Source organism: Polychytrium aggregatum, assembly GCF_025602895.1.
Source record: "Polychytrium aggregatum strain JEL109 chromosome Unknown BJ171scaffold_16, whole genome shotgun sequence".
In the NCBI taxonomy this organism is placed as follows: Eukaryota; Fungi; Chytridiomycota; class Chytridiomycetes; order Polychytriales; genus Polychytrium; species Polychytrium aggregatum.
Window position 1 is genome coordinate 538411 of NW_026516218.1, and position 23776 is coordinate 562186.

Genomic DNA, 23776 nt, shown 5'->3' on the forward strand with positions numbered 1-23776 from the left:
CCCCCACGCCTCTCCCCGCGCAGCACAACTCCTGTATCACCGCACCGCGCACAGGCCCTCCAAAACGGTCGGTCTGTATTCTGGGTGCTGTTGGCCCTCTGCTTGGCTCGGCCGTCGCTGGCCACCACCGCCAAACACAAAAAAGAAAGCCGCTTGCAGATGCCGTCCCCGCCTCGAGGCCCGGAGCTGTGCAGTTCGGCCGCGTGGTCGTCCCCGGTCCAGCACAGAAGGGGCCTGGGCTTGCGTTTTGCGGGACGCTTGCTCGCCATCTGCCTCGCGCTGCGTCTGCCCCTCGTGTCCTGCCGGCGCCTCAGACCTGCCCGATTTTGTTTGTGATGGTGCGATAGAGGTCGCCGACGTTGCCCGACCACTTGTCCAAGGCGCTGTAATGGAGCGCATCTGTGCTCCTGCTCACGCAGTCGTCGGCCGAGAGAGAGGGTCGTCAGCAGAGCAATTCCATCGGCGCTGCAAGCACGCTCCCACAGCGCCTGCACCAACTTGACACCACTCCACCATCCAAAAGGCGAAACATGTCCGACAGGGATGCCGGTCGCGTGCGGTATCGCCAAGGCCCAAAGGAAGCCGCTTCTCCTGGCGCTTCCCGCTTTCACACAGCCCCACAACCCCAGCAAATCCGGCAGCTCCAATAGGCCCCAGCCCCTTGTCATGTCTTTCTCCTCCTCCTCCCCCTGTTCGCACCGGCCTGCATTGCCCCCGCCGCCGCCCCGCCGATCCCGTTGCCACAATGTCGCAACATACTCTTGGTGCAGCTCCAGGCGCTGGTTCACTTGGTCGATCTGGCCGTTGACCTTGCCGTCCAGGATCAAGCCCACCAGGATCTCCTCGACATCGGCTGGAGATATGTTGAGTTGCTGCAAGTCGGAAAGAGGATTGCCGGCATGAGGATCCGCAGATTGTCGTCGCGTCGTCATCTCGGTGCACAGCTCTTGGATACCCACGCAGCGACGATGCGCTACGCCGTAGTATGGCCTGCATTGTTTTTCTCTGCCTATCCCGCGGTGCGTCGGCCTACCTTGGAGGCAAACGGAATCTCGATCCGGGTGTACGGCTTGATGAGCTTGAGCAGGACCTGGGTGCGGATGTTCCTGAGCACATCGTCGATGTATGCCCGGATGAAGGGATCACCCATAATGCTTTGCTGGTTGTCTAGATGGATCGCAGTGCATCAGCGTGGGGCCTGGATGCGCCGCCCGTCGTCCTATCGACCGTTCTGCCACAAATCCTGCCACGGAGAGCCTCCCCTCCACGCCGCTATCCAGAACACGGCACCTTTCAGAATCTTTTCAAACTCGCGAATGTCGTTGCGCTGATAGGCGTTGACGAGGTTGGTCATGGCCATCATCTGGGGATCGTTCTTGTATCTGCCGAATCCGAGACAAACCCCGATAGTGTCGAGAACGATCATTGATCTTCGTCAGTCGTTGGCCGCAGTGACTCGCGCTGGATCTACCGATCTGGAATCCTCCTCCTCCCTCCAAAAGGCAAGCGAGCTAGCGGCAGGCGGCAAGCATGCTCACGGTTTGGTTTCCTGAGACTCGAACGGATTGATCTGTGAGTCCATGAGCATGTTGGCGAGTACCAAGTACTTGAGGCACTGCATGCGCTGCGGGCTGCCGGCCTCGTCGTAATTCTTGAATGCCTCGAAAAAGTCGGTCTGGGCCTTTTCCCACTCGTCTGTCGAGTGAGATTGATCGTTAGTCGGGATGGAGCTCTCCCGTGCGAGCCTATCCTTCTCTGGTACTCACTTTCACCCATGTGCATCTTGCCGCCGCATTCTCGGATTACACCTGCAAAGCGTGAGTGGTAGATGGTGAGCAGAGGGGCACATACGACCACGCAGCCACACAAAGTCGATTGTCATAGGAAGCCGTCCCCGTGTGCCTGTAGCGCCTACCCATGATGCGGGGGTGAGGAATGGCGGACTTGACATGGAGGCATTGCTGGTACAGCGCCTATTGATCGAGAGCGGGATCAGCAAAGCTATTATCGGCAGTGTATTGCGATGTCGGCAGCACATCGCGACATTGCAGTACGTCATCATCAGTCTTGGATGAGTGCGTCATCAGCCCGTATCCAAAGGGCAGACACACGACCCCTCGTGCCCGATGAACGGAGGGACGGATGTCGGCCGCCACCTACCTTGAGCTTTTTGTTATTCTTGGTCTCGGTGTACATTTGGATCTCCAGAGCAAAGATCTCCAGGAGCAGCGTGCCCTTCTTCTGGTCATCGGTGCCGTCCGTGTTCTGGCATGAGGCGTGCAGCTGTCGCAGGATCTGATGGTCGATCGAAGCACGACTTGGTGAGTTTACTGGCCAATGATGGACTTGCTGGTCGGTAGTGTACAATGGCATCTTAAATGATTGCGTTCAGGGCAGCTTACCTTGGTCAGACGGCCGTACTCCTTCCGGTCAAGCCATACACGAGCCAGCTTTAGGTTGGTCTTGGTCCACAGTCGCTATGAGCAGCATTCATGGCCACGGTGTCAATGTCGAGAATGACAAGCACGGCGTTCGCCGAGAAACGATCCCCCAAAGATATGACCAGGTAGCGTTTGTCGACGATGGCCAGAATCTTGGTATGACGCATCGCTGCCGTACAAAAAAGGAGGGATTTCCCGATCCCCTGTGCGGCTCCGCACTCACCTCGTTCTTGGCGTCCTCGAGCGCCTTCAGAGTCACGGCATAGAACTCCTCGAGGAAGGCCATCTCCTGGGAGTTTGAGACGTTGTCCAGGATGTTGTTGATGCTCTTTTCGCTGTAGTTCCGAGTCACGGCGCTCTTGATGTAGCCGAGAAGTTCTCGGTAACTGGCCAGGGTCTGCGATACAGAGGAGCACAGTACAGCACAGTACAGCACAGGCAGCACAGGCAGCACAGCACCGCATAGACAACGATTTCAGGATGAGAAGGCCGTTTGCCTGGAACAAGTGGCCAGCACAGCTCCCTTCCTCGTCTTCAAGCCCTGTGGTCTCAAGCAAACTCGCCCGAGTCTCACCTCGCGGTAACGCTGCATCTTGTATGTAAGCTTGATTATTTGCTTCAGCGCCTTGAATCCCCTGGTTGTCGCAAGATGAGCGGATGAGCCTCATTCCCTCCAGCAAAGCAGCAGCAACCGTGCCCAGCCCCGGCATCTCATCAATCCACTTTCTCCTGACACGATCCTCGCCCTGGCTCTTGAGTGCGGGTTCTATCCAAAGCGCTTGGCATGCTGGCTTACCATTCACCACGCTCCATCTCGGCCTCGGTATCGACGACGCTTCGGAACTCTTCGAGTGCAGCCTCGGGCTCGTCGTCCTTTTTGGCTGCACAACAAAAGCAATCGCACATCATCGTCAGACAGGGCCGCTTCCTTGAGTCAGGGAATTTGTTACAGTCAGGCGACGGCGATGGGACGAGATCGGCTCGGGAGAAGCCCCTCGCCAACGATCCGTCCAAACATCCACAGGCTGGCTCCCGACCGATGGGCACGGCCAGAGGTTCGCCACAAGATGTCTCGTCCGGAGGTACTCTTGTTCGGAAGAAAGGGTACCTTTGGCATTATAGTATTTGTTCTCCAGATCGACATCGGGCTCTTCATCTCCATCTTCGTCGTACTCGAACTCAAAGTCCTCCTCGTCGTCCTCAACCTACCGGCCCACGGACTCCAGGTTAGATGGCATTGTCATGGGTTCTGGATGCAGCTCTGTTCGGCGAATGGCTTGACCGACGCTGCCTTTCCCCATCCCCTTCGCCCCCCTTATCTCGTGCGCACTGTGATGGCCTGCCGGGCACTCCCGAAGTGACGCAAGACAAAGATCCTGTCCGAACCATCAGAGACAGCGGCCCCGATCGATCTCCCAACCCACCATAAAGTCATCATCGTCCATGTCCGACATTGCCGCCGATTTTTGGTTCAGGGAAGCGGGAAGGTAGGGGGAGAGGAGTGTGCAGAGCAGAGAATCGGGTGGTGGCTCCGGCTGGGAGCGGGTGGCGAGAGAGAGGGGTGGTCGCCGAGGCAGGACGTTCGCTCTGTTTTTGCCTCCTTCCGCGCCTCGGAGTGCAAGGGTCTCGTTTCTCTTGGGCATGAGCCCACACCGAGACCGAAATCCGAGGAGGCGGCCGAGAAGCCACTCTCGGCCTCGGTCTCGGCCTCGGTCTCGGGAGCTGCCCGTGGAAGCAGGTGACCGCGGCGTGACTCGCCGATACGTCCCGGTTTCATGACCTGGTGCCAGCCTTCGTTGGCCGCTGACATGACCATCTGCCGCACTCTTGGGCTTTCGCGCCGCTGCTCGGCTGTGGAGACCGAAGAAGCAGTATGTCACAAGCTACGCAATCGCAATGAGAGCGGGACAGTGTCCAGCTCGATTCTGAATATAGTGTAATACAGCTCACATCAAAGACAAACACAAGAAACAACAGTAATGAACAGCAATATCGGCGAGCGTTCTTCCACCGTCCCTCCTTCTCCGCCTACCAAACAACACATATACTCGAAGTGCGTGTCTTGTTGGAGTAGGTGTGGCGGCGATCATGTTCGGTTGGGGCTCAAGCCAGGAAAATGTAGCTTCGTCTGGCGTTCTTCCAGGCAAAGTAGACCATGGCCAGAACAACGACCAGGACAAACAAGAACAGGCCGATCAGGTCCACCGGGCGGTTGCGTTCAACGGGCTTCTGGACCGGTGGGGCAACAGGAATGTTGCTGCAGTCGGTCTGGTTTCCGGGGAGCACACGAACGTGAATCTCGTCGCCGTCTCCGGCCGTGGCACTGGTCTGGATAAGAACGACGTTGGACTGATTGCCGCAGTTGATGTAGGTGGCGGGTCCGCTGAGCTCGATGTGGAACCCATCGGGGTAGTGCAGCCTGAACGAAGTAATAGATATTGGATGGTGGAGTTGGTGAGTCTGGCGCTAGATGGGTCAATATGAAGACAGCCACAGCCATCGAAAGTTCGCCGGCGGCAGGGAGATGCGTACTCTTTCTGCACACGGATCACGGTGTTCTGGCCCAGCGTCGACGGCACAACGTTGTACGCCAGATCGAACGTCTTGGTGTTGTCGCTGTACTGCATGAGGGACACGCGCCCGGCAACGGCCTCGGCAAACGGCCGGGACAGGAACTGGGCGTTCTGCTTGTGCACCTCTCCAGTATCGATGATGAAGAGCGAGTCGTTGTAGCCGGTAATGGGGATGTAGCGCTTGTATTCCCAGCTGTGGGCAGGCAGCGGTAGTGTTAGCTCGGAGCAAGTTGACCCCCACTGACCTGCGCAGCACTATTTCCTGGCATTTTGAGGCCGTGGCCGTATCCACTTCTCCACCGACAAATGCAACCTACCCGATCCAGCTCTGCAGATACTTGTCAGCGACCTTGAGCTGATGCAGGAGATCCGGCTGGCCAATGGCAATGTCAAATTCGGTCATCATGAGTCCACAGTTGCCGAGTCGCTTTGCATTCTTGATGCGCTGCTGGATGTGTCTTTCCAGCGAGTGGCGGTTGGGTGCCAGCCAATAGTAGTGGTAGCTGAGCACCGACTTGCTGACATAGGGCTCGCCACCTGCAGGCCCGGGTACCGGAAACAGTCAGCAGCACCCTGTGCGTCGTTTCTCAGGCATGTTTCGGATTTACACATCCGTTCTTCCGTAGCAAGACGGGCTCGTCGAGCTGCTATCTCCAGCACATGCCCCTCATTCACTTACCGGGAGTCTTGGTAAATCCGTTGTAGTTGTCGTCGGTGGTGACCGACTCAAAGAAAATGAGTCCGTCCTGGTCAACCTTGCGAATCTCCTTCTGGATGATGTCGTAGAAGGGCTCGAGGACCTTTGTGGCGGCGTAGCCTTCCTCGAGAATGAGCCGAGGGTCGCTCAGAACGTCGCCACCCAGTGGCTCTGTGCGAAGGCGGGGGAGAGATGCACCATCGGTCCGCTGTCAGCGAATGCGGATCGCGCGGGTCCCATGAGCAAACAACCAGTGATGCGTATCCACGGACACACACAGCTACTCACCATTGATGATTTCGTAGCCGAGGACGTTGGGATAGTCCTTGAATTCGGTAGCAACCCTGGCCCAGAAAGCGGCCATGTCGTCTGCGTAGCCATTGAGGTTATCATATAGGTTTTGGTACGCTCGGGCGGCCGCAAACGAGCCCTGGTAGTCGGGCCAGTTGAACTCGTCGCACTGCTGGCGGCTTGGAGTATGGTCGCCCTTGTGGTTCCATGCCTCGCGAGTAAGCGGCAGTGGGAAGCCTCCGAAGGCACCAGTCGAATTAGCTGCCCAGAGCGGGATGCCTTCGCCACAGTATCGCTCAGAGAGATTGTCTTGGTGCATGTCCAGCAGGACGTAAATGCCCTGCGATAATTCAATGGAGGCCGGAAACGTTGGTGGCTGAAGACAGGCGGATCGCTGGCCCACCGCTGCATGCAGCCGAGCGCATCAAATGTGCTCCTCCTCCGCGCTCGACCAGCCCGCATATCGACATGCTGTCTACACCGGAGCTGCGCCTTATAGGCCTTACATGGCGTTGGCACACCTCGACAATGTCCTTGAGGACCTCAAAGTAGGTCTGATTGTATGTGCCGCGCTCGGGCTCAGCGCCGGGCCACATCACGCCTGAAACAGCAATGGCAACCGCAGCAGCAGAAGAGGCAGTTAGTCAAGCTGCAAGCACGCGGGAGTCGGCCAAATGTGCTGCTCGAGGCTGCTGGCGCTCACCCAGGCGAATGACGTTCATGTTGAGGTCTTCCAAGAACCGGGCATCGTCCTCATTGAAAGAGTACTGAATGTCCCAGAAGCGAGTCTCGGGAAAGTAAGGGAAGGCTGGAGGCGGATGAAACAACAGGCATCGGCAAATGAGTTCAAGTCAGCGGCGCTGTAAAGCTGTACTCTGGGAGCCGGTATGCTGTGGTAGCCAGGCCCCCGGCGAACGGCAGCGGCCAGACCAAGAGAGAGGAAACAAACTGGAGGCCCTGGCCATCGACGCACCTACCTTTGTACACGACGTTGACACCGTGGAAGAAGCGCTGGCGGTCCGTCGCATCGACAAAAACGCCAGACAGATCGATACCGTGGATCCTCGATACGGGCTGGGTCTCGGGCACGGCAAAAGACCATTGCAGGCCAACGGACGAGTCCTGGGCAGGGCTCTTGGCGAGCACGGAGGTAGCAGAGAGCACGCCGATTGCGGCGACGGCGAGCTGGGCGAGCATGGAGTCGAGACGGGAAGGCAGGGCTTGCAGGGCAGCGACGCCGCCCAGAGAGCCCGGCGAGTCGATATATATATATCCTGCATCCACCGCACATCCACCCTGCGTCCTGCCATCTGCAACCCCACACGCGTCGCACCCTGGTGGAGGCCAGGCAACGCACCACGAAACGTGCCGAGATCAGGCGGCTTGGTGGTGGCGTTGCCTGGTGGCGGCCGTCGCTGTGGATTGGGGATCGGGATTTTGCGGCTCGTCCTTGGGTGCTGCATGGACATGGACATGGACATGGATATGGACATATGCACGAAGAGCATGGGATGGGCCGTTTCTTGGAGCAACTCGGCCCACACCACCATCGAGGGTCTCAGCACGACAGATGCGAGAGATGCCAGCGGTGGCCACACTCATGCTGTATTCCACATGTCGCTCACGACCAGCACTCCTGCTGGAACCGCCGCTGCTTCTCCAGCCCGCGCAGATAAGCAAGCGCCTCGTCGTCGGTCATGTTGCCTTCGATCTTGAAGATCTCCTTGAGTGCGTCCTCGACATCGTACGGCATGCGCTTGGCATTACTGGGGTGAGAGGTGGCCATGGCACGGATCAGCTCAGCGAGCCGGCAGTGGCGACGCATGGATGCAGGAAGGCAGGCAGATCGACGATGGCAGCGATTGGGTCGTCGGTAGCGCCGAAGCTTCCCAAGCACCGTCACCACTTACCCTGAGAGGAAGACGAAGCCACCCTTGACTCCGATGAGCTCCCACATGAGCTTGGCTTGCTCCTGAATGCGGTGCTGGACGTAGATCTTCTCGTCCTGGAGGGTTGGACGAGGGTATACGTATCAGAGCGAGTCGAAGACGGCGCAGTCGAGAGGAACAATCCCACGGCTCCAGATGGGTGCGGTGCTGGTGGCGTCGGTGTCTCAGCTACAAACCTGGTCCCGAGAAAACGCCGTGAACACCTTGAGCTGCCCCCTGTTGCAGGCCGCTTGCCATTCAGAGGCGTATACATAGTCTTTGAACTGATTGCGGCAACCAACAAAGAGGACATTATCTGCAAGCAGTGGTTGGTGATGGTCAGGAACCACTCCGAGCGGCGTATTGTATCTGTCGTCGGCCTCACACGTCTGCCAAAAGCCTACCGTGGTGCCCGCGATTGATGCGCTCCTGTATGAACGATCGCATCGGAGCGACGCCTGTGCCTGTAATCCAGATGAACGAGTTCCCGCTTTGTTAACGAGCACTGTCCAGAAGGTCCAAGCCCGCCTGCATTATGTGGCTCTGTATATCAATGTCCCCATCATGCATCAGTGTTCGGAAAGGGACATGACTTGCCTGGGCCAATGAAAATCGCGGGCACGCCGTCGTCTGGGAGCTTCATGGTGCCTCTAGATATGTAGAACGGGACGGAGGCTGGATCGACATTAATGCCTGGCACGGGTCACGATACAATATCAAGATCTCTGCGGGCGGCACATCTGGCGACCGCACACACGCTTACTTCCACACGGCAGGCTGGAGAGCCAGCTGGTGCAAACTCCGGTTCTCGGTTTCTTGAGCTTTGTCGTATAGTTGATGATGCCGACAGTCAGGTCGATTCGGCTGCGGTCGACCTGTCCATGTTGGAATCGGAGATGAGGTCAGGATCGTGGTGCTAAAGCAAACGAATGCTGCTTATCGGGCCACGGGATCCGTCAGATCGTCAATCCCCTCAACCAGCTTCGGAAACGCCACGCAGAGTTGCAGATAACATCGGTCAGCCCACATTCGGAGACGACGCGATGGAGAAGAGACGCGGCCGGAGTTCGGGAATCAGATCCAACAGATATTTCAAGGGGACTTTGGCAGAGTGGAAGTCCTGGAGGACCTCAAAGGTGGTGCGCTTCATCCGATGGCAGTACGAGTAGAGATCGGGCTAGAGAATGAAAATGCGCAGTGTTGGGAGAGCGATGAGGAAACGACGAGCACATGGAGGCAACGGAGCATGCTCACCGCGGTTGAGTCGACAAGCGGTTGAGCCGTCAGGGACGCAATGCAGAGTCTGTACCTGTCCCTCGCTCGAGGCGAACTCGCGCAGCTTCTCGGCATGGTCCAGATCCGTGGAAAAGAAGGAAAGAAGCTCGAAAAAGTACCGCCGCGGATGCCCAAACAGATCCAGATGGCTCTCCAGCAGGATTCGGAGGGTCATGATGGTGCCCCAGTGCTTCGGCCGCTTGGCATCTGGATCGTTAGAAGCCAGGGTGGAAGGGGAAGTGAGTCGACAGTAACTCCCAGCCCAACAGGAATGCGGGTCCACTGCCCATTCGGAAGCAAAGCAGGCAGAGTGACGCACCCTCTCGGACAGGCTTGAGCTGCAGAGGCTTGTCTGCAATGTCCTTCCAGCCAAAGAAGGCCAGTGCTTCCTCAACCAGATCTGGGTCGTTCTTGGGGTAGAGGCCCATGACATCACCGGGATTATAAACAGCGCTGTCGAGCTGCGCCGGTCCATCGATTCGGAAGGAAAGGTGCCGGATGTCCTGGAAATGATCGGCGGCGGTAAGACGCTCGTTGGCAATCAACGTGGCTCTGGGAAGCAAGGCATAGGATGCAGATGGCTCGATGCGATCGGCGTCTTCAAAGGACAGAAACTCGATCTCGAAGCTTGGAGGGGGCGTAGGAAGCCAGGATACCAGTGCGAGTTAAGGATAGGGTGGCACGTTTTCGGCATGTACGAATCACAAAGCGAGATCGAGGGAGGCCGACAACCGGCTCGGCGTGGAAAGGATATAGAACCGTCTCCGAAATGATCTCCATGTTGGGTGGCAGCGGATACAGCGCCATTACGATGGCCCATAGCTCGGACAGCCACGGATCGAGTTCAGTGTCCACTCTGGCGAGAAACGAATGCTGCTTAGCGACTGCTTAGCGACTGCTTAATGCGACCGCCCTGCTGCGATGTGTTGCCAAAATAACACACCCAAGTTTGTGCTGATCGTCGCCGTCGCCTCTTCGGTGTATCGCCTCTGCGCCGAGCTGAATAAGTCGCTTGTAAAGTTTCTTGGCTGGAAAGTTAAACCTGTCCACGATTGCGTAGGGTATATCAGCGACAGCAACCCAAACGCCTGTTGCGACCGGGCTGCGATCGAGGATCCGGACAACACTGCACCTCTGATACGAGCTGTCTCCAAGACCAAATACAGCAAACTTGAGCCCTGCGAGCGAGTCGGCAGGTAGATTCTTCCGCAGCAGGAACTTCCAGAACCGCTGAGGCAGCAGAGCGGCGGGTCAGCTTCATGGCTGGAGTCGACAGACCGAGATTCACACACCGAACTGACGAGTCCATTCCAACTGGCGAGTCCATTCCAACTGGCGAGTCTATTCCAACTGGCGAGTCTATTCCAACTGGCGATCGAAATCATACCTTCATATTATCTGGCTCATCGCCCTGGCCGGTGACAGAGCACACAAAGATCGCCAGCCCTGCTTGCGTCAAGCTGGCCTGCCAAACACATTAAGAAGCAGTGTCCATGTCAACCAAAGCAAGTCACCGGCAGCGTACCCGTGGGTCCGCCGAGTCTGCTGCGATGAGCGGGCCGGAGGGCCATGCAATTAGAAGATGGGGCCAACCAGCGAGGGTCAGAATGCCACTCACCCGCTCGTAATCGTCCATGGCGGAGAGAACAACATGGAAGTGGCGGCGACGGGCCTCTCTTGCGATGCGCTCGGCCACCTCCTGGGCGCAGCCTGTTTGCGAACCGTACAGAACCGTGATGTTCCTTTCCTGCGGCATTGGTAGAGCTGAGGCCGATCGAGGTGAGAGGCGGATGGGTGGCTCTGGCAACTTCGCCAGCACAAAGAGCGCCGACAGATCCGACTGCGCACGCTATCGCCGCCTGACGATTCCGCAACGAAGCTCTGTTCCGTCCAGCCATGCGACACCGCAAGCAGAAATCAAAGACCGGGCGGAATGACATATCAACATGTGTGTCTCTATTCAGGTACCAGACAAAAAGAGATAACAATCCCTGGCAGCCCTCTGTTCCGTTACGATTGTGACTACTGCAAAACTATCATCGGGGGGAAGCGGTCGCCGGGTCGTTGGCTGCCGTGCAAGCCGTTCCCCACAGCCGTCTGGCTTGCATTGGAGCGCCATGTCGCCCAAAGCGCTCTCGGTTCATCCGTGCGGCATTTCACTTTCAAACAAGCCGCCCTATCAGCTTAAGCGTGGCGAGGAGCGATCCAGAATCAGGGTTGCTTTGTGTGCCGAGTCGGTTGGTTGGATGTCCGTCAGAAATCGATTCGGCCACTGCGGGCAAATGCGTTGCATGTCTGCTACTGAGCCTCAGCATCAACCCTGACCTTTTTCTGGTCGCTCTCGGCATCGCCGTCGTTCTTGCCTTCGTCGATCGCGCGCTTCTTTGCTCGGGCCTAAAGATCCGACGAGGAGCAGCAGTGGGTCAGTGCGAGCCCTTTGCAGGCATTCCCAAGCCGGAAATCAGTGCATCAAGTGACGTACCTTGGGGCCCCAGTTCTTGGTCGGGTTGACCTGGTACCGCACCAGCTTGATCTTGCGCGAGGGTGCCTCCATTTCGGGGTGTGGTTCGAAGTTGGCCTCGAAGCTGACACGTTTGGGTACAATGGCGAGAACAGGATTGCGTTAGCGCATGATGCCGCCGCGGTCTGCAGCTCGACAAGGCCACGGAGGATTGCCCAGCATACGCACCTTGGCTCAACCGCCAAAAGCTTAGCCGAGACAGACTGCTCCTCGCCCGACTTGGTCTTGACCGGGTGGAACTTGACCCAACCGCGCATGACATCCCAAACCACCGATGTGGGGGCGTTGGTTTTGATCGAGCCACTACAGGCGTGAGAGACAGATACTTTGTACCCCTTGTGGAGGAGGGCCGAGCTGGGGCCGATCAATGACGTTGATCAGCAAAGAAGGATGATAGCCAAGACTGCAAAGGACTCGCTTGCGACAATGGCAGCGGCACGGCAAGCGAGGGTCGTGCTGACAGGGGAAGTGGAGTGGATCACTGGCTTGGCAAGCTCTGTAAGCAACAACATCCATGGGACTTACAATACGGTGAGCAAGGGCGGCGATGTGCATCGCAGGGAGCCGCTGAGCGAGCTCAGAGAGTAATAAAAGGGAGTCTCCAGTTCCTGGTGGCAAAGATGCGGTGTGTCTCGTGAGCACAGGGCGTCAAAGTCCAGATCATCTCTTGTGGAGAGGGAATCCAGGCTGGCTGCATTACCTCCGAAATGACGGTGAGCATGCCCAGCATCCGACCATTGGTTTTGTACTTGTCCTTATTGTCCTTGACGTGCTGGATGACTTTCTGGAGATAAACGTCGTTGTGGAGCGGTCCAGCCCAGAATGGACCACCGATCTGAAAACACCCCCCCCCAGCTGTGAGTCGTCGGTTCGAGTTGAGCAGTCGGAGAGGGATGTTTGATGTTGTCAACCAGATGGAGCGTCTGTCACCTACCCTGGTTTTTGTTTCGCAGAAGCCGCATGCTTGCGCAGCCAGCGGTCCGTTGGCAGGGCCGCCTTTGACACTGTTGCCGTTTTCGACATACTTTCCAATCGGCTGGGTGACAAACGATCGGCATCCATTGCAGTGATATACCATGGCAGTTTTGCTGGATCGGCCATTGTAGAATGAGCATGGGGCCTGCATACAGCGGAGCTCTCGGCCTGCGACATCCATCCAGCGAGCGGCATCACGACACCGGCTTCAGCGAGCTCGCCAGGGATTCCTCTCTCTGCAAGGGGAGTGGATCCATGCGGTTGAGGCTACTTCAGCGCATGCTGAGACAGTACCTCGCAAGCTTCTTGACCTCCTGTGGAGAGGTGTACACTCGCACAAACATGCGAATGTAAAAGTCGATGCTACAGCTGGCAAGTGGCACAATATATCGCTTGTGTCGGGCAGCTGACGTTTGGATGGTGTGCAGTGCGATGCGCAGACCCTGTTGACAGATTGTGTTATTCAAGCGCATGGAGCCCAAATGGAGGGGGGGGGCAAATCCAGTCCGCTTGTCTCGCCGGAGCTACCGGGTGTACTGATGCAATCGGTAGTGGACTGCGTCGAGTCTGCTCGCAAAAGGATGCGGTTGCATTTTCGTGCTGCGTCCAGCGACTTACCATTTCGTGGCAGTATGGGGCGTTCGGAATGGGCATGCCTCCGTATTTGGCCCAACACGAGTCAGGCTGGCTTCCGGCAAGAACCGCCATATCCGTGCAGGTCACAGCCAGCAGGCCTGGCCACAAGAGCAACTATGTCAGCGTTTAGCTCGGATCGAAGCGATAAGGTTGCACTGCCAGCAACTCGACGCATCGTACCTCCGTCGGCGACAGCTTGGACAGCGGCATCGATGAACGGGGCGGCTGATCCATATGGGTCCTGAAGATGGCAAGGCATACAGCAGGACTCGCTGCGTCAGCTTGATTTTGTCCAGTGGCGACTGTCATTTCCAATAGAGTGAAGCAGCTGTCCCAAATTCATATGTCGTTCGCTCTATCGAACCTACCAGATCGATCATGTCGTACTTTTCGTTTGCAAAAAGCTTCTGGTACATGACGGCACTGGCCGCACGAACAGTCCGAGACATGCGTGAGAACGAGGACACGATTCTTGGGCTGTACATTTGCCGATGGCATGCTCCACGTGGGGTGGGAGCTGGCATCAAGAGCGCTCCTACCATGCATCACCGAGACTTGGAATGATCTTGTCCTCGCAGCCGTTGTGGTTGACATTTCGCTTGATGGTCTCGACAGCGTTCGCATCAAAGTCGTTCGCGGTGATGGACTTGGCATTGGGAATCTCCTTGGCATATCGGATCGATCGCAAGCCCGTGGCCGAGAGTCCCTCGAGAATCGCGACTCCATCAGGCACTGGTAGCGGCACGGCTGTTTTCGTGGTGGAACGATATTGGCCGATAAGCTCGCTCGTTCACACAAAGGTCCACTGTCCGCAGACGGCTCCAGGCTTACCGTTCTGATCCTGCTTTCGCTTTCGAGTGGCTGTAGCTGCCTCCCGCTTTTCCTGCAGGTACATTTCACTCCAGACGTTGATGGCCGCAACCGACTGCATGTGACATCCGTCGCGTGTATGTCAGTCTATGCAATTGTCACAATTCACGGGAACGATTGCGGCTGGGCAGACATCGCCGCGCTGTGTAGATGTTCAAGTGTCGTGGCAATCGAGATTACCATGTCACGATTGAATTCCTGTGGGTAAAGATGTGGCCGCTTGTGTTAGACGAGCTATGCAGCATCAAAAGTCCCGACGGCAGCATCGCTCGAGCAAGCGAGCGGCACTGCGGAGCACCCACCTGAACCGGGTTGTAGAAGACATCGTTGGCATTCGAAAACAGGATCTCGGCCTGGCCTGGTGACGTTGCGATGGTGTTATTTGCTGCCGCGGAGGATCGGATGACAGAGCCGAGAGCGTGCCAAAGATGGAGACTGGGATTCGGGCAACAGACCTTCCTTGATCGCCGTCAGACCGTCGGCAGTGGTATACTGCTCGAAGGTGGGCTGGCTGGGCTCCTCGTCTGGCTCTCCCATGCTGTTGACGGACGGGTCTGCTGCTTGTGCGGAGCTGGATCTGTCTTGTTGTATCTTGGCGGCGGCGTTGTGCTGCTGGGATGCCGCTGATGCTATCACTGATGCCGGTGCCGTTGGTGAAAGTGCCCCTTGGTCTGCGGCCGCATCTGGAGGTCGATTTTGGTCGTCCAGATCGCCGCGAGCCCGTTGGTCGGCGGCACAAAAAAATTTCTTACGTAATGCGCCATTCGCTGGCTCGAGCCAGCCAGCGAGTCCTGGCTGCCCTGATCGCGACCAGGCTTCTCGCTCCAGCTCTGCCTCATCGCAGCGCCCGATCCTCCTCCATCCCCCTCCTCCTCGACAGCAGGGCAGCGACTGTGCGCCAGCCATGTTCTCCAGCTCAAAGAAACGGGTGCAGACCCCGAGCCGTCATACCCCGACACACCGCACCTCGCCCAGCAAGACCAAGCCCGCTGGAAAGGCTGCCGAGCCCGATGTCACGACGGTGATCGACCATCGCGCCTACTCGGTCCGCACGGCTGGCGTGGTACATCCAGAGGTCCAGAAGCTGCTCAGGCGAGAGATTGCCTTCATCAAGGGCGAGAAAGCCCGGTTCAACTATGCGTACTACAAGCCCAAGGTTACTCTGGATCGCATATCCGGGTGGGCGATCTTGGACCTTGCCAACGAATCCAGCCTCTATGTCTGGCAGTTCCAGAAGGTAGGCCGCGAGCGTGGGCAGACGCATATCGCTTCCATCTGCATCACCGATCGAGACGGCCCAGAGGGTGCATTGGATTCTCAAAACAGCGTCTCTTATCCGTCCGACGACCATCCGACGGCCGCCAGAAACTCGCCCTCGGACACAACGTCCAAGAGTTTCCGGCCCCGACCCTCATCAACGACGACTCTCCTGAGCCCAACATGGTCGCAGTCATCCCTTCGCTGACCGAAGACCCGCGGCAGACCGGCCTGCTGATCTGCAATCAGGAGGGCTCATGCCGGTATTATGACAATATGCTCTTTGGGTCGGCGTCGTTCACCGACATCCGGCTTCCGGTCGAGTCGGCGGATGCAAAGTACCTGATCAGCTGCGAGGTAAGTCATGGACGGCAGTTCAGCTTTTGATCAGCACCTGTTCCCACAGTGGTCTCAAAGCGATTGATCGGACGCAGCCCACTGTCCTTGACCTAATCTTCTATCGCGCTTGCCATGGCTCAATCTGACCGGATCTCTGTCGATGCTGCAGCCCTTTGGCTGGATCCTGGCCACGGGCGGCGGGTCATTGTTTCATATTGTGATCAGAAACTCGGGTGGACAGGTGGTCCTCTCGTATGAGTCGCTTGTCAAGCCCCAATCGTTCGCATTCGGCCAGCTCTTTTCGCAGCGGAGCGACAAGCATAAAGTGGTTTCTGTGATATCCGGCCCCAGGAACGACAGCGGCAACTCGCGAGATATATTTGTGCTGACCGACCGATCGCTGATCGTGTGGAACATTTCTCCATCGCGGGGATACCAGGTGAGGAGCAACCGCGGACCAGGCAGGCGAATGGAGGGCAAGCAACTGCCCCAGCCGGGCACGATGCTGCCATCGACTCGTTCGTCACTTGCATGGCTGAATCGAGACTATCTGACGACAACGATCCGGCTGACGAGTGACCGTTGCTGGAAAGTATATTGGAGAGCAAGATATCAAGGCAGATGTTGCGCAGCTACTTGCACAAGTATACCAAAACCGACCTGAGTCGCGGTACCTCTCTACCCACGACGACCTCACGCCCAAATTTGTCGACATGGACTACTCCGAGTGCGTATGCTACTGGACAATCGCTTTCGGCAGCCACGGCCTCGCTCGTTGCTGAGCACGACGGCGATAAGGAGATCGACTAACCACACATCAATCTTGCTTGTGTGAACAACCACAGGGGTGGCTTGGTGGTTCTGGCAACGTTTCTAGCAAACGGCAGTGCTCGCTTCGCCCTGTGCACCCTCTCGTTTGATCCGGTGTCTGGAGCCAGCAGCGCCGCGCAAGCCAAGATCCTGGAGCACAAGTGCAAGCCTCGAGAAGTACGTTGCTGCATCGGCGTGCTGATGAGCAGTGAAGCAGGTGTAAGCGCTTACTGACACCCATGTGTTCATCTTCAGCTTCAGTCCCAGACACACCTCGGAATCACCAACGGTGGACTGATTGCCATGGTGACGTTTCCCGAGATGATTGTCCTCACATCGACAGTGCCCGAGCTTCTCTCTGAAGAGCAAATCTCTCTGAGGCAATCGGGCTCGGATGCCATTATTGGACTGGAGCTCGCCCGAGCTCGCGGCAGCGTTGATGCGGACGACTACGCACTGGTTTTCTCTGCCGAGGCCGGTATTCTGGGCCTGATGGTGAAAACGAAGAGCATCCTTGCCAGGTAAAGAAACGCATCGACTCGGCAAACAAAGCTGTCCAAGAATGTGGTTGGCGCAACATCCTTTTGCTGCGATGCGCGATCTATTCTTACATATCCGTGGATGTTGCTCCCTCAACCATCGGCGGCCTGAAACCGTGGCGACTGTCTTGTCTTAGTAACGCCACCAAAAAGGTATGAATGGTTGCAATTCGCATGGAGTGCGCCAATTGAATGCCTATTCGCGATATGCTGGTATGACTACCAAGCACCGCTAATCCAAGCGGGTTTGTCTAGGACACTACCGAAGTTGGATCCAAGGAAACGGAGCAGCTAATTTCCAAGATGGGACAGTATGTTCTCTACGACGAGGAGCAGGAGGAATACGCTGGTGTAAGTACACCGTCAAGCAACCAAAACAACTGGTCGGCATTGCCGCTGTCCACATCTAGACAGCTCGTCAGTAACAAGTGTCGTCGCAGTCGGGTGATTTTGATTCGGCAGCCATCCACTTGAGCGAGGCAATCCTCAAGGAGGGAAACAGCCTGTTCCCTGCCATCATGGAGCTCGAAGAGCAGCTGAAGCTCAAGCTGTGCTGCCATAAAAGAATCATCAAATTTGTCCACGCTCACGGAGGGCCCCACAACAGGGTGAGTGTTGCCCTGACCCTGACCTCAAACTCTGTCGGCGACCACTTGAGACACTGGATGGACCGGATGGCGCTTGGGCTCATGCTTTATCCTTTACCTCAAGCTCTCGGAAACCACGCGCTTCCAGCTGTATTTCAACACCAGAAAGCTTGCAGCTGCATATCGTCTGTGGCGCCATCAGAACAGCTACGGGTGAGTCGGATACCGGATATCTGTGAACCAACACGAGGGTCCCTTACTGCCATTGCTGTGGGCCATTGTTTTCGCGGAAACAACGGCGTGGAAAAGGTCGCCGGGCTGCGACAACAGCTACATGGGACTGACCACACGACAACACCACAGCCAAAGCGCCGACAGAGCCACGGATGTCCTCAGCGCCGCTATCAAGAACCTCTGGAAGTATCAAGATATTCGCCAGTTTTTCCGCTATAACGTGCGTGTGACTGATGCATATGCCTCTGGATGGCTGCGTGCGCAGTGGAATTTGGTTATTAAGACAACTGGCCCTTAGATCTCGGACATTCACAGTATCATCCAGAGTCTTCGATGTGGTGCCAACGACCCGCCGCAGCGCATCATCGAGCTCAATCGAATTCTCTTGGTAAGCCACGGAATCTCTGGAACCAGCACATCCTCCTTCTTCACCATGGATATACCACACCCGACACTGACACAACTACCCAACGCACAGAACTTTTATGATGATTTTGATGAGCCCGCGGAAGATGTACTTCGTGAATATAATGACGAGCGAGAGGCATACGCCTTGCCAAGACAGTTTCCAGCAGAACCCTGGAGCGGTAGGTTTGCTGCGACGCCTTGAATTCCACATCGGTTTTGTGTCCAACGTCTCACCAGCTTACTCACTGTGGCTGCCAAAACAGCCAGCGAAAGCATCTACACCCTTGTCTCCACCCACTTTGAATCGACTCTGAGATGGCTGAGTACAGCTTTGAAGGATAACGGCCATGCAGGCTACGGCTCCGAGCATCTCGACACTTCTTCGGCGAAAGCGATTCTCGTTGGACAGCTGATCGCCCTCGGAGACGTTCTCCACCGCGTGTGCCGTGATTTGGCCGCGGTCTCCCATCGGTAAGTAGAGACGCCTGTGCGCCAACATATCAGCCCCTGCGCAACTACGCCTATTGTCCCCCAAACTAAACCCTTCGTGGACGCTGCCCGATTGAACTGGCACACTGAAGCCGCGAGAGCGACCGGACACTCTTTGACAATATCCATGCCATGGTCATCAACGGACTATGCACGGTCGATGGGTATTTAGGTGAGCACTGCGCCGAGCATTTTCAGAACTGGATGTGTCGAGCCAAATATGATACCGGCGTCGGTGGTGGTCGCGATCCCATTCACATGAGTCTGGTGGTGGGCGGGGCTGTGTCTGCGGAGCTACATCGAGGGCTGATCTGATTCGATACGACGACCGCATTGGTGCCCCAGCCCATAGCGACAGCTTTCCCAATCTCCATGCCGCGGCATTCAAGCTCTCCGAGCAGTTTGGATACTACCGCACTCTGGCCAAGCTCAGCTATGAAGATGTCAGCCGCAACAACTCGTGGTACAACGCAGAGATCAAGAAGGGGTACCAGGGCCAGATCAGCATTGACGAAACCCAAGCCAGTATCATCGACGGATATGTCAACAAATATGGCTACCTCTTCGCCAGGGAGCTGTTCCAGTTCCAGTTCGAGACGCGTACGTTATGCGCTCCTCGATCACCGACTGCAGCCAACAGTTGCTCAACCGGCTCCGTTGCTGACCCTGCGATGTGTTCCACCGAACAGAGCGATACGCAGACCTGCTGAGCCAGCCCGACAGCTACAACCACCTACTCTTGCAGTACTTGCAGGAGCATCCAATTCCGATGCTTTCGTGGGTACATGATTTCCGAGTCGGCCGATTCCAGGAAGCTGCCGAAACCCTGTTGGCCATCTCCAAAACCGAGAGCTTGACGGAGAAAGCCAAGGTAAGAGCGTGGAGGACGAGTCGGTGGTCCTCTGGCGTCCTGTCCCACCTATCTTTGTGCCTTGCACCTGTCTCAGTGTTCGATATTGTCCCTGATTTTAACTTGGCTGGCTGTCGATTACGTGCAGACTGCCGCGAGCTTGGCTCGACTGTCGCTTCTCTCCTCCGAGTTGCAAGACGAGACCCTGGGACTTGGTAGGTGATGCAAGCCATTCAGATTCAGTCTGTCCAGCTCGGTCGGTCCAGTTCAGTCGGGAGGAGGGCGTGATGAAGACCGATACACATCGGTGATTACAGGGGAAGTGACCATGGTCGCGGCGGATGTTCCCCAAAAGTTTTGGCGCTGTGGTACTTCCGAACCCGTTTGCTGACAAACTTCATGCTCTCTCTGTCCGGACCCTGCGTTGGCTCGCCGCAGAGGTTCAGAACCGCATTCTGCACCTGGAGAGCATCGATGCCATCTCGACCTCGTGGATGAACCGCTATGTGGACGAAGGAAACGCAGCCCGTGCGTTCGCCAAGTGCCGCGAGCACATCCTGATTGTGCTCCGCAACCGACCGGGGCTCAGCTGGTGCTGCGAGCAAGCTCATCGCAAGATCGCCAGTGGGCTTGTGGTCGCACCAGAGGACATTGTCGACCTCCTGACGTTGGTTGATCTCGAGGAGTCTCCGGACAATATGCGCTGGAGACTAGCGCTGGACATTTGCCCGCTCATCAACAACTTGCAGCAGGTATGGCGGATCCCCTTTCGCTTTTCTCCACCCAACCAACCCGGAGCCATCGCACCGTCGTGGGTCACGCGGGCATGAACGGCCCTATGTTTTTACTGACTTCTGTCTGTCTGTTTGTTGGGCTGGGTCGCTGCGCTCACTCGCCGGCATTGCAACCCAATCCCTCGACTTTGTACCGCCATCCGCCTCATGTCAATAGTGGATGAATACTATCATTCGCCGAGCGCTGTTGCAGACCAGGTGAGGGCCGTTGTTGGTTACCAGACTGTGTTATCGCTTTTGGTCGTCAGCGAAGGAACTGAACCATGCTCGTTCCGCGCCTCATTCGCTGGCTATGCTTCGGATTGGCGCACTTCACCAGGTGGGACCAAGCCTGGCTGCAATCGGATCGCGAGTGTCGAGAAGAGCTCCAGACGACACCGATCTTCCATGTGCTCAACACTCTGTGTAAGTACAAGTGTGTGTGCATACCTCTCGCCATACACCCATAGAACCATTCTGTAGGCAAAGCGAGTGATACGATCGGCAAGGCAAAGCACCAAGCATGAATCGGCCGAGCCCTATCTGCTCCACTCTGTACCGACGCCGCTTGTGATGTTGCTGCTCCGCGTCCCTCCTCACCGTTCGCTGCCGACTGTCACTTCCGCAGACAAGGAATCGCCGTTCGCCACCGAGCATCCAAGCATCCCCAACCTTCTGAGCTCCCTCAAAGCCTCGGGCACGCCGGCGATTGAGGAGCACCGCCTTGCGGGGGCACCGCTAGACGTCAAGGGCTGGGTTGAGATGGACCTGAAGAGAGAAGGCCAAGAGCTCCTCCAGCTTCTCTCTCAAGGAACCCACGACATCGAGTACTATCTTCAAGTGTGCATCGGCATTTAATTCATGGCCCGACATGTGGAATGGGATGGCATAACCCGCCTCCGCCTCCGCCGCACATGGGCCGTATGAATCAACAAAATAAACCCCACGAATCGGCACTTGGGTGGCCCATACGCTTCGGTAGATATAGCGCATGGCGGGACACGAACAATCGGCTCGGCCAAAGCACACATCCAGAAACGCGATCATTTGCTCTTGCCCTTGGTCGCTGGCTTGGATGCCTTGCCTGGTGTAGCTGCTCCAGAGGCACCCTTTTTTCCACCACCACCCTTGGCTTTCTTTTGCGGCTTTGCTGCCGCCTGTGGGAGGGCATTGTGCCAGTCAGTCACTGCCAGGGGAACACCAGCATCGCCTCCAGCATCACCTCCAGCACGAGTCACCCACCCGTTTGGCCAGTATCTTCCTCCACCACGACTGGATTCTCATGACGGCAGCTTCGCGGATTTGCTTGATGCGAAGCTCTTCAGCCTCCTTCTCCTTGGCCAGCTTGTCCTCCTCGACGACACGCTCCAACTCTTCATAGGCCGAGACCAGCTCCTCGAAGCGATCGAGATCGGCAGTCCGCTTCTGCTTGAGAGCCTCGAGCTCGTTCGTCTTGGCCTCGGTATCCTCCTCGTACTGCTGCATCCAGTCCTGGATCTGCTTCTCAAGCACTTCGCGCTGGCGGCAGAGAAAGTCGCAGATGGCCTTGTTGGCCTTGACCTCCTCGTCGATCTGCTTGGTGAGCAGCGCCTTTTCTTCGACGAGGGCCGTTTCCTTGGCGATGCACCGTTGCTTGACGCTGCTCTCGCGGGCCTTGGTCTCCTTCTTGATGTACTTTTGCTCGCTGTTGGTCAAGGCATTGATCTCCTGGATCGTGTCCTTGAGCTGCTGGATGACCTGGTTTCGTTCGTTGGTTTCCTCCTCGAGGAGCTTCTTCTCGTTAGCAAGCTCTTTTTGGAGCTCTTTAAGCAACTCGGAGGCCTCGCTCTCCCTTCAGGGCCGCCGGTGGGTCGAGGACGGGATGAGGCAAAGCGTGGGAACCGGATCGTCAGCCCTCTCAACGTGCACCTACGGCCGCCCCGGACCATCCCGGCGGTATCCCCGATGTCAAACCTCGCACCCGAATGGGTCGGTGGATGCACTCGGGCTTACCGGCTGATCGTGTTTTCGAGAGCATTCTTCCGCTTGTGCTCCTCGTCAACGGTGGCGATTAGGCTGGTGAAGCGACAGTCGCGCAGCTCGCGTGCGATTTTGATGAGCAGGACAATGAGGCTGTTGCGCTCCGTCTGGATTTTGAAGAGATTCTGCGAGTAGCTTGGGTGGGTGCGCAGACACTTTGAAAGTGCTGGATCGTAAGAATAATAGAGGGGTCAGTCGGACTTGAGCGGCAGCGGGACAGCGTTGGGATGGGAGGGGGGGGTGGAATGCGATGCTTGACACGGCTCTTGAAACTGCGAACCGGTGTGGAAGCAGCCGTTTCGTACATTGCACGGACTGTTGAAGGTCTTTCTGGATGTTGGCGATGGCTGCTTGGTTGTCTTTGAGACGGGTTTTAAAGTCCGGCAAGTTCTTGATGCGCTCCTGCTCATCCAGCATCTCGATGATGCGACACTCGTGCACCTTTTGCTCCTTGAGCATCTTGGTAATTTCGTCGCTGATCTAGCAAAGGGACCGAGAGCATGATGTGTCAACCAAACAGCGCCTTGCAGCAAAAGCAGTCGAGATGACACGCATCGCGGCAACGATTGCTCCTGGCCGATGTGCCGGCTCGAGGCGACAGCAGAGCGAATGCACTCAACTGGCTTGCCGTCGATTTTGCCTGGATCTGGCGCAATGTCGCTGAGGATCCGGAGCTGCTCGATGGCATCTTCGAGAATCGCGATATAGGCCAGACTCTTTTGGCCGGGTATCATGGTCTGCTCACGGAGCTTGGGATCGTCGACAGAGACGCCTGTGTCATTTTTACCGACGGTTGTTGGGCGCGAGCCCGTCGGAAGAGGAGGGAGGTTGGTGGACATCATTGTGATGAATGCGATACGCGCGAGTGATTTGGGTGAGGGAGAATAGCAACAATATGAGGACGGAGATGGATTCAAGATCGGAGTGAGCCAAGGCCGACGAGGCAGGATGTGGAAGGCAGTGTTGCTGGCCACCAACCGCCGAGCGATTGGAGATAACGGCCGTTCGGCGGGCTGGCCGATTCCCGCTCGAGAGCGAAGCCCAAAGTAACAAGTCTGGTTGTTCACAGGCGACCTTGACGCACTCTTGCATATTCTGCGGGAGAACCACATTCCCATCCTCGTTGAGAACGGCACAAAATCCCAGAACCCAGGCAGCAAGGCCAGCATATACAGTGAAGCGAGAGTATTCATTATTGATAAGGCCAGATGTTGTCGTGCGACATTTCAGTGCGGTTTATTATTGGACAGAGCGATTCATGTCT

At 56.8% G+C, this 23776-nt stretch overlaps 6 protein-coding genes across 6 annotated transcripts; 1 reads left to right on the forward strand and 5 right to left on the reverse strand.

Annotated features, from left to right (window-relative positions):
- Positions 1-53: 53 nt before the first annotated feature.
- BJ171DRAFT_503035 (PCI domain-containing protein) lies at positions 54-4064 on the reverse strand. Its single transcript, XM_053110831.1, has 14 exons — positions 3866-4064; positions 3550-3646; positions 3238-3322; positions 3016-3076; positions 2665-2838; positions 2403-2477; positions 2161-2295; positions 1916-1973; positions 1767-1808; positions 1539-1695; positions 1291-1382; positions 1034-1167; positions 760-872; positions 54-407 (listed from the first exon to the last, which is right to left on the reverse strand). Exons 1-14 carry the CDS (start codon positions 3893-3895, stop codon positions 311-313), a joined length of 1350 nt encoding a protein of 449 aa, XP_052967196.1. The 5' UTR covers positions 3896-4064; the 3' UTR covers positions 54-310.
- Positions 4065-4332: 268 nt separating this feature from the next.
- Positions 4333-7320, reverse strand: BJ171DRAFT_598697 (glycoside hydrolase superfamily). Its single transcript, XM_053114860.1, has 8 exons — positions 6980-7320; positions 6706-6810; positions 6509-6603; positions 6000-6342; positions 5694-5882; positions 5332-5551; positions 4974-5207; positions 4333-4860 (listed from the first exon to the last, which is right to left on the reverse strand). The coding sequence occupies exons 1-8, from the start codon at positions 7197-7199 to the stop codon at positions 4545-4547; spliced, it is 1722 nt and encodes a 573-aa protein (XP_052967197.1). The 5' UTR covers positions 7200-7320; the 3' UTR covers positions 4333-4544.
- Positions 7321-7516: 196 nt separating this feature from the next.
- On the reverse strand, positions 7517-10985 carry BJ171DRAFT_503040 (uncharacterized protein). Its single transcript, XM_053110832.1, has 14 exons — positions 10824-10985; positions 10593-10670; positions 10338-10435; positions 10149-10247; positions 9960-10061; positions 9525-9844; positions 9240-9412; positions 8958-9107; positions 8694-8805; positions 8528-8605; positions 8335-8394; positions 8128-8246; positions 7913-8007; positions 7517-7768 (listed from the first exon to the last, which is right to left on the reverse strand). The coding sequence occupies exons 1-14, from the start codon at positions 10959-10961 to the stop codon at positions 7624-7626; spliced, it is 1767 nt and encodes a 588-aa protein (XP_052967198.1). The 5' UTR covers positions 10962-10985; the 3' UTR covers positions 7517-7623.
- A 154-nt stretch (positions 10986-11139) lies between these two features.
- Positions 11140-14922, reverse strand: BJ171DRAFT_503042 (N2,N2-dimethylguanosine tRNA methyltransferase). Its single transcript, XM_053110833.1, has 16 exons — positions 14663-14922; positions 14510-14565; positions 14388-14405; positions 14169-14262; positions 13877-14084; positions 13706-13760; positions 13518-13578; positions 13320-13435; positions 12996-13144; positions 12661-12814; positions 12427-12561; positions 12252-12334; positions 11895-12080; positions 11688-11790; positions 11531-11599; positions 11140-11425 (listed from the first exon to the last, which is right to left on the reverse strand). Exons 1-16 carry the CDS (start codon positions 14742-14744, stop codon positions 11417-11419), a joined length of 1578 nt encoding a protein of 525 aa, XP_052967199.1. The 5' UTR covers positions 14745-14922; the 3' UTR covers positions 11140-11416.
- A 124-nt stretch (positions 14923-15046) lies between these two features.
- On the forward strand, positions 15047-21465 carry BJ171DRAFT_567739 (Non-repetitive/WGA-negative nucleoporin C-terminal-domain-containing protein). Its single transcript, XM_053113484.1, has 22 exons — positions 15047-15444; positions 15573-15821; positions 15973-16242; positions 16397-16530; positions 16649-16790; positions 16869-17134; positions 17290-17305; positions 17408-17503; positions 17593-17760; positions 17864-17952; positions 18103-18193; positions 18272-18361; positions 18452-18560; positions 18645-18852; positions 18963-19042; positions 19216-19470; positions 19560-19741; positions 19869-19935; positions 20159-20472; positions 20672-20712; positions 20834-20919; positions 21122-21465. Exons 1-22 carry the CDS (start codon positions 15112-15114, stop codon positions 21349-21351), a joined length of 3516 nt encoding a protein of 1171 aa, XP_052967200.1. The 5' UTR covers positions 15047-15111; the 3' UTR covers positions 21352-21465.
- Positions 21466-23591, reverse strand: BJ171DRAFT_598700 (uncharacterized protein). The gene is made up of 5 exons (XM_053114861.1): positions 23133-23591; positions 22818-22992; positions 22486-22678; positions 21736-22324; positions 21466-21650 (listed from the first exon to the last, which is right to left on the reverse strand). Exons 1-5 carry the CDS (start codon positions 23352-23354, stop codon positions 21537-21539), a joined length of 1293 nt encoding a protein of 430 aa, XP_052967201.1. The 5' UTR covers positions 23355-23591; the 3' UTR covers positions 21466-21536.
- Positions 23592-23776: the final 185 nt, after the last annotated feature.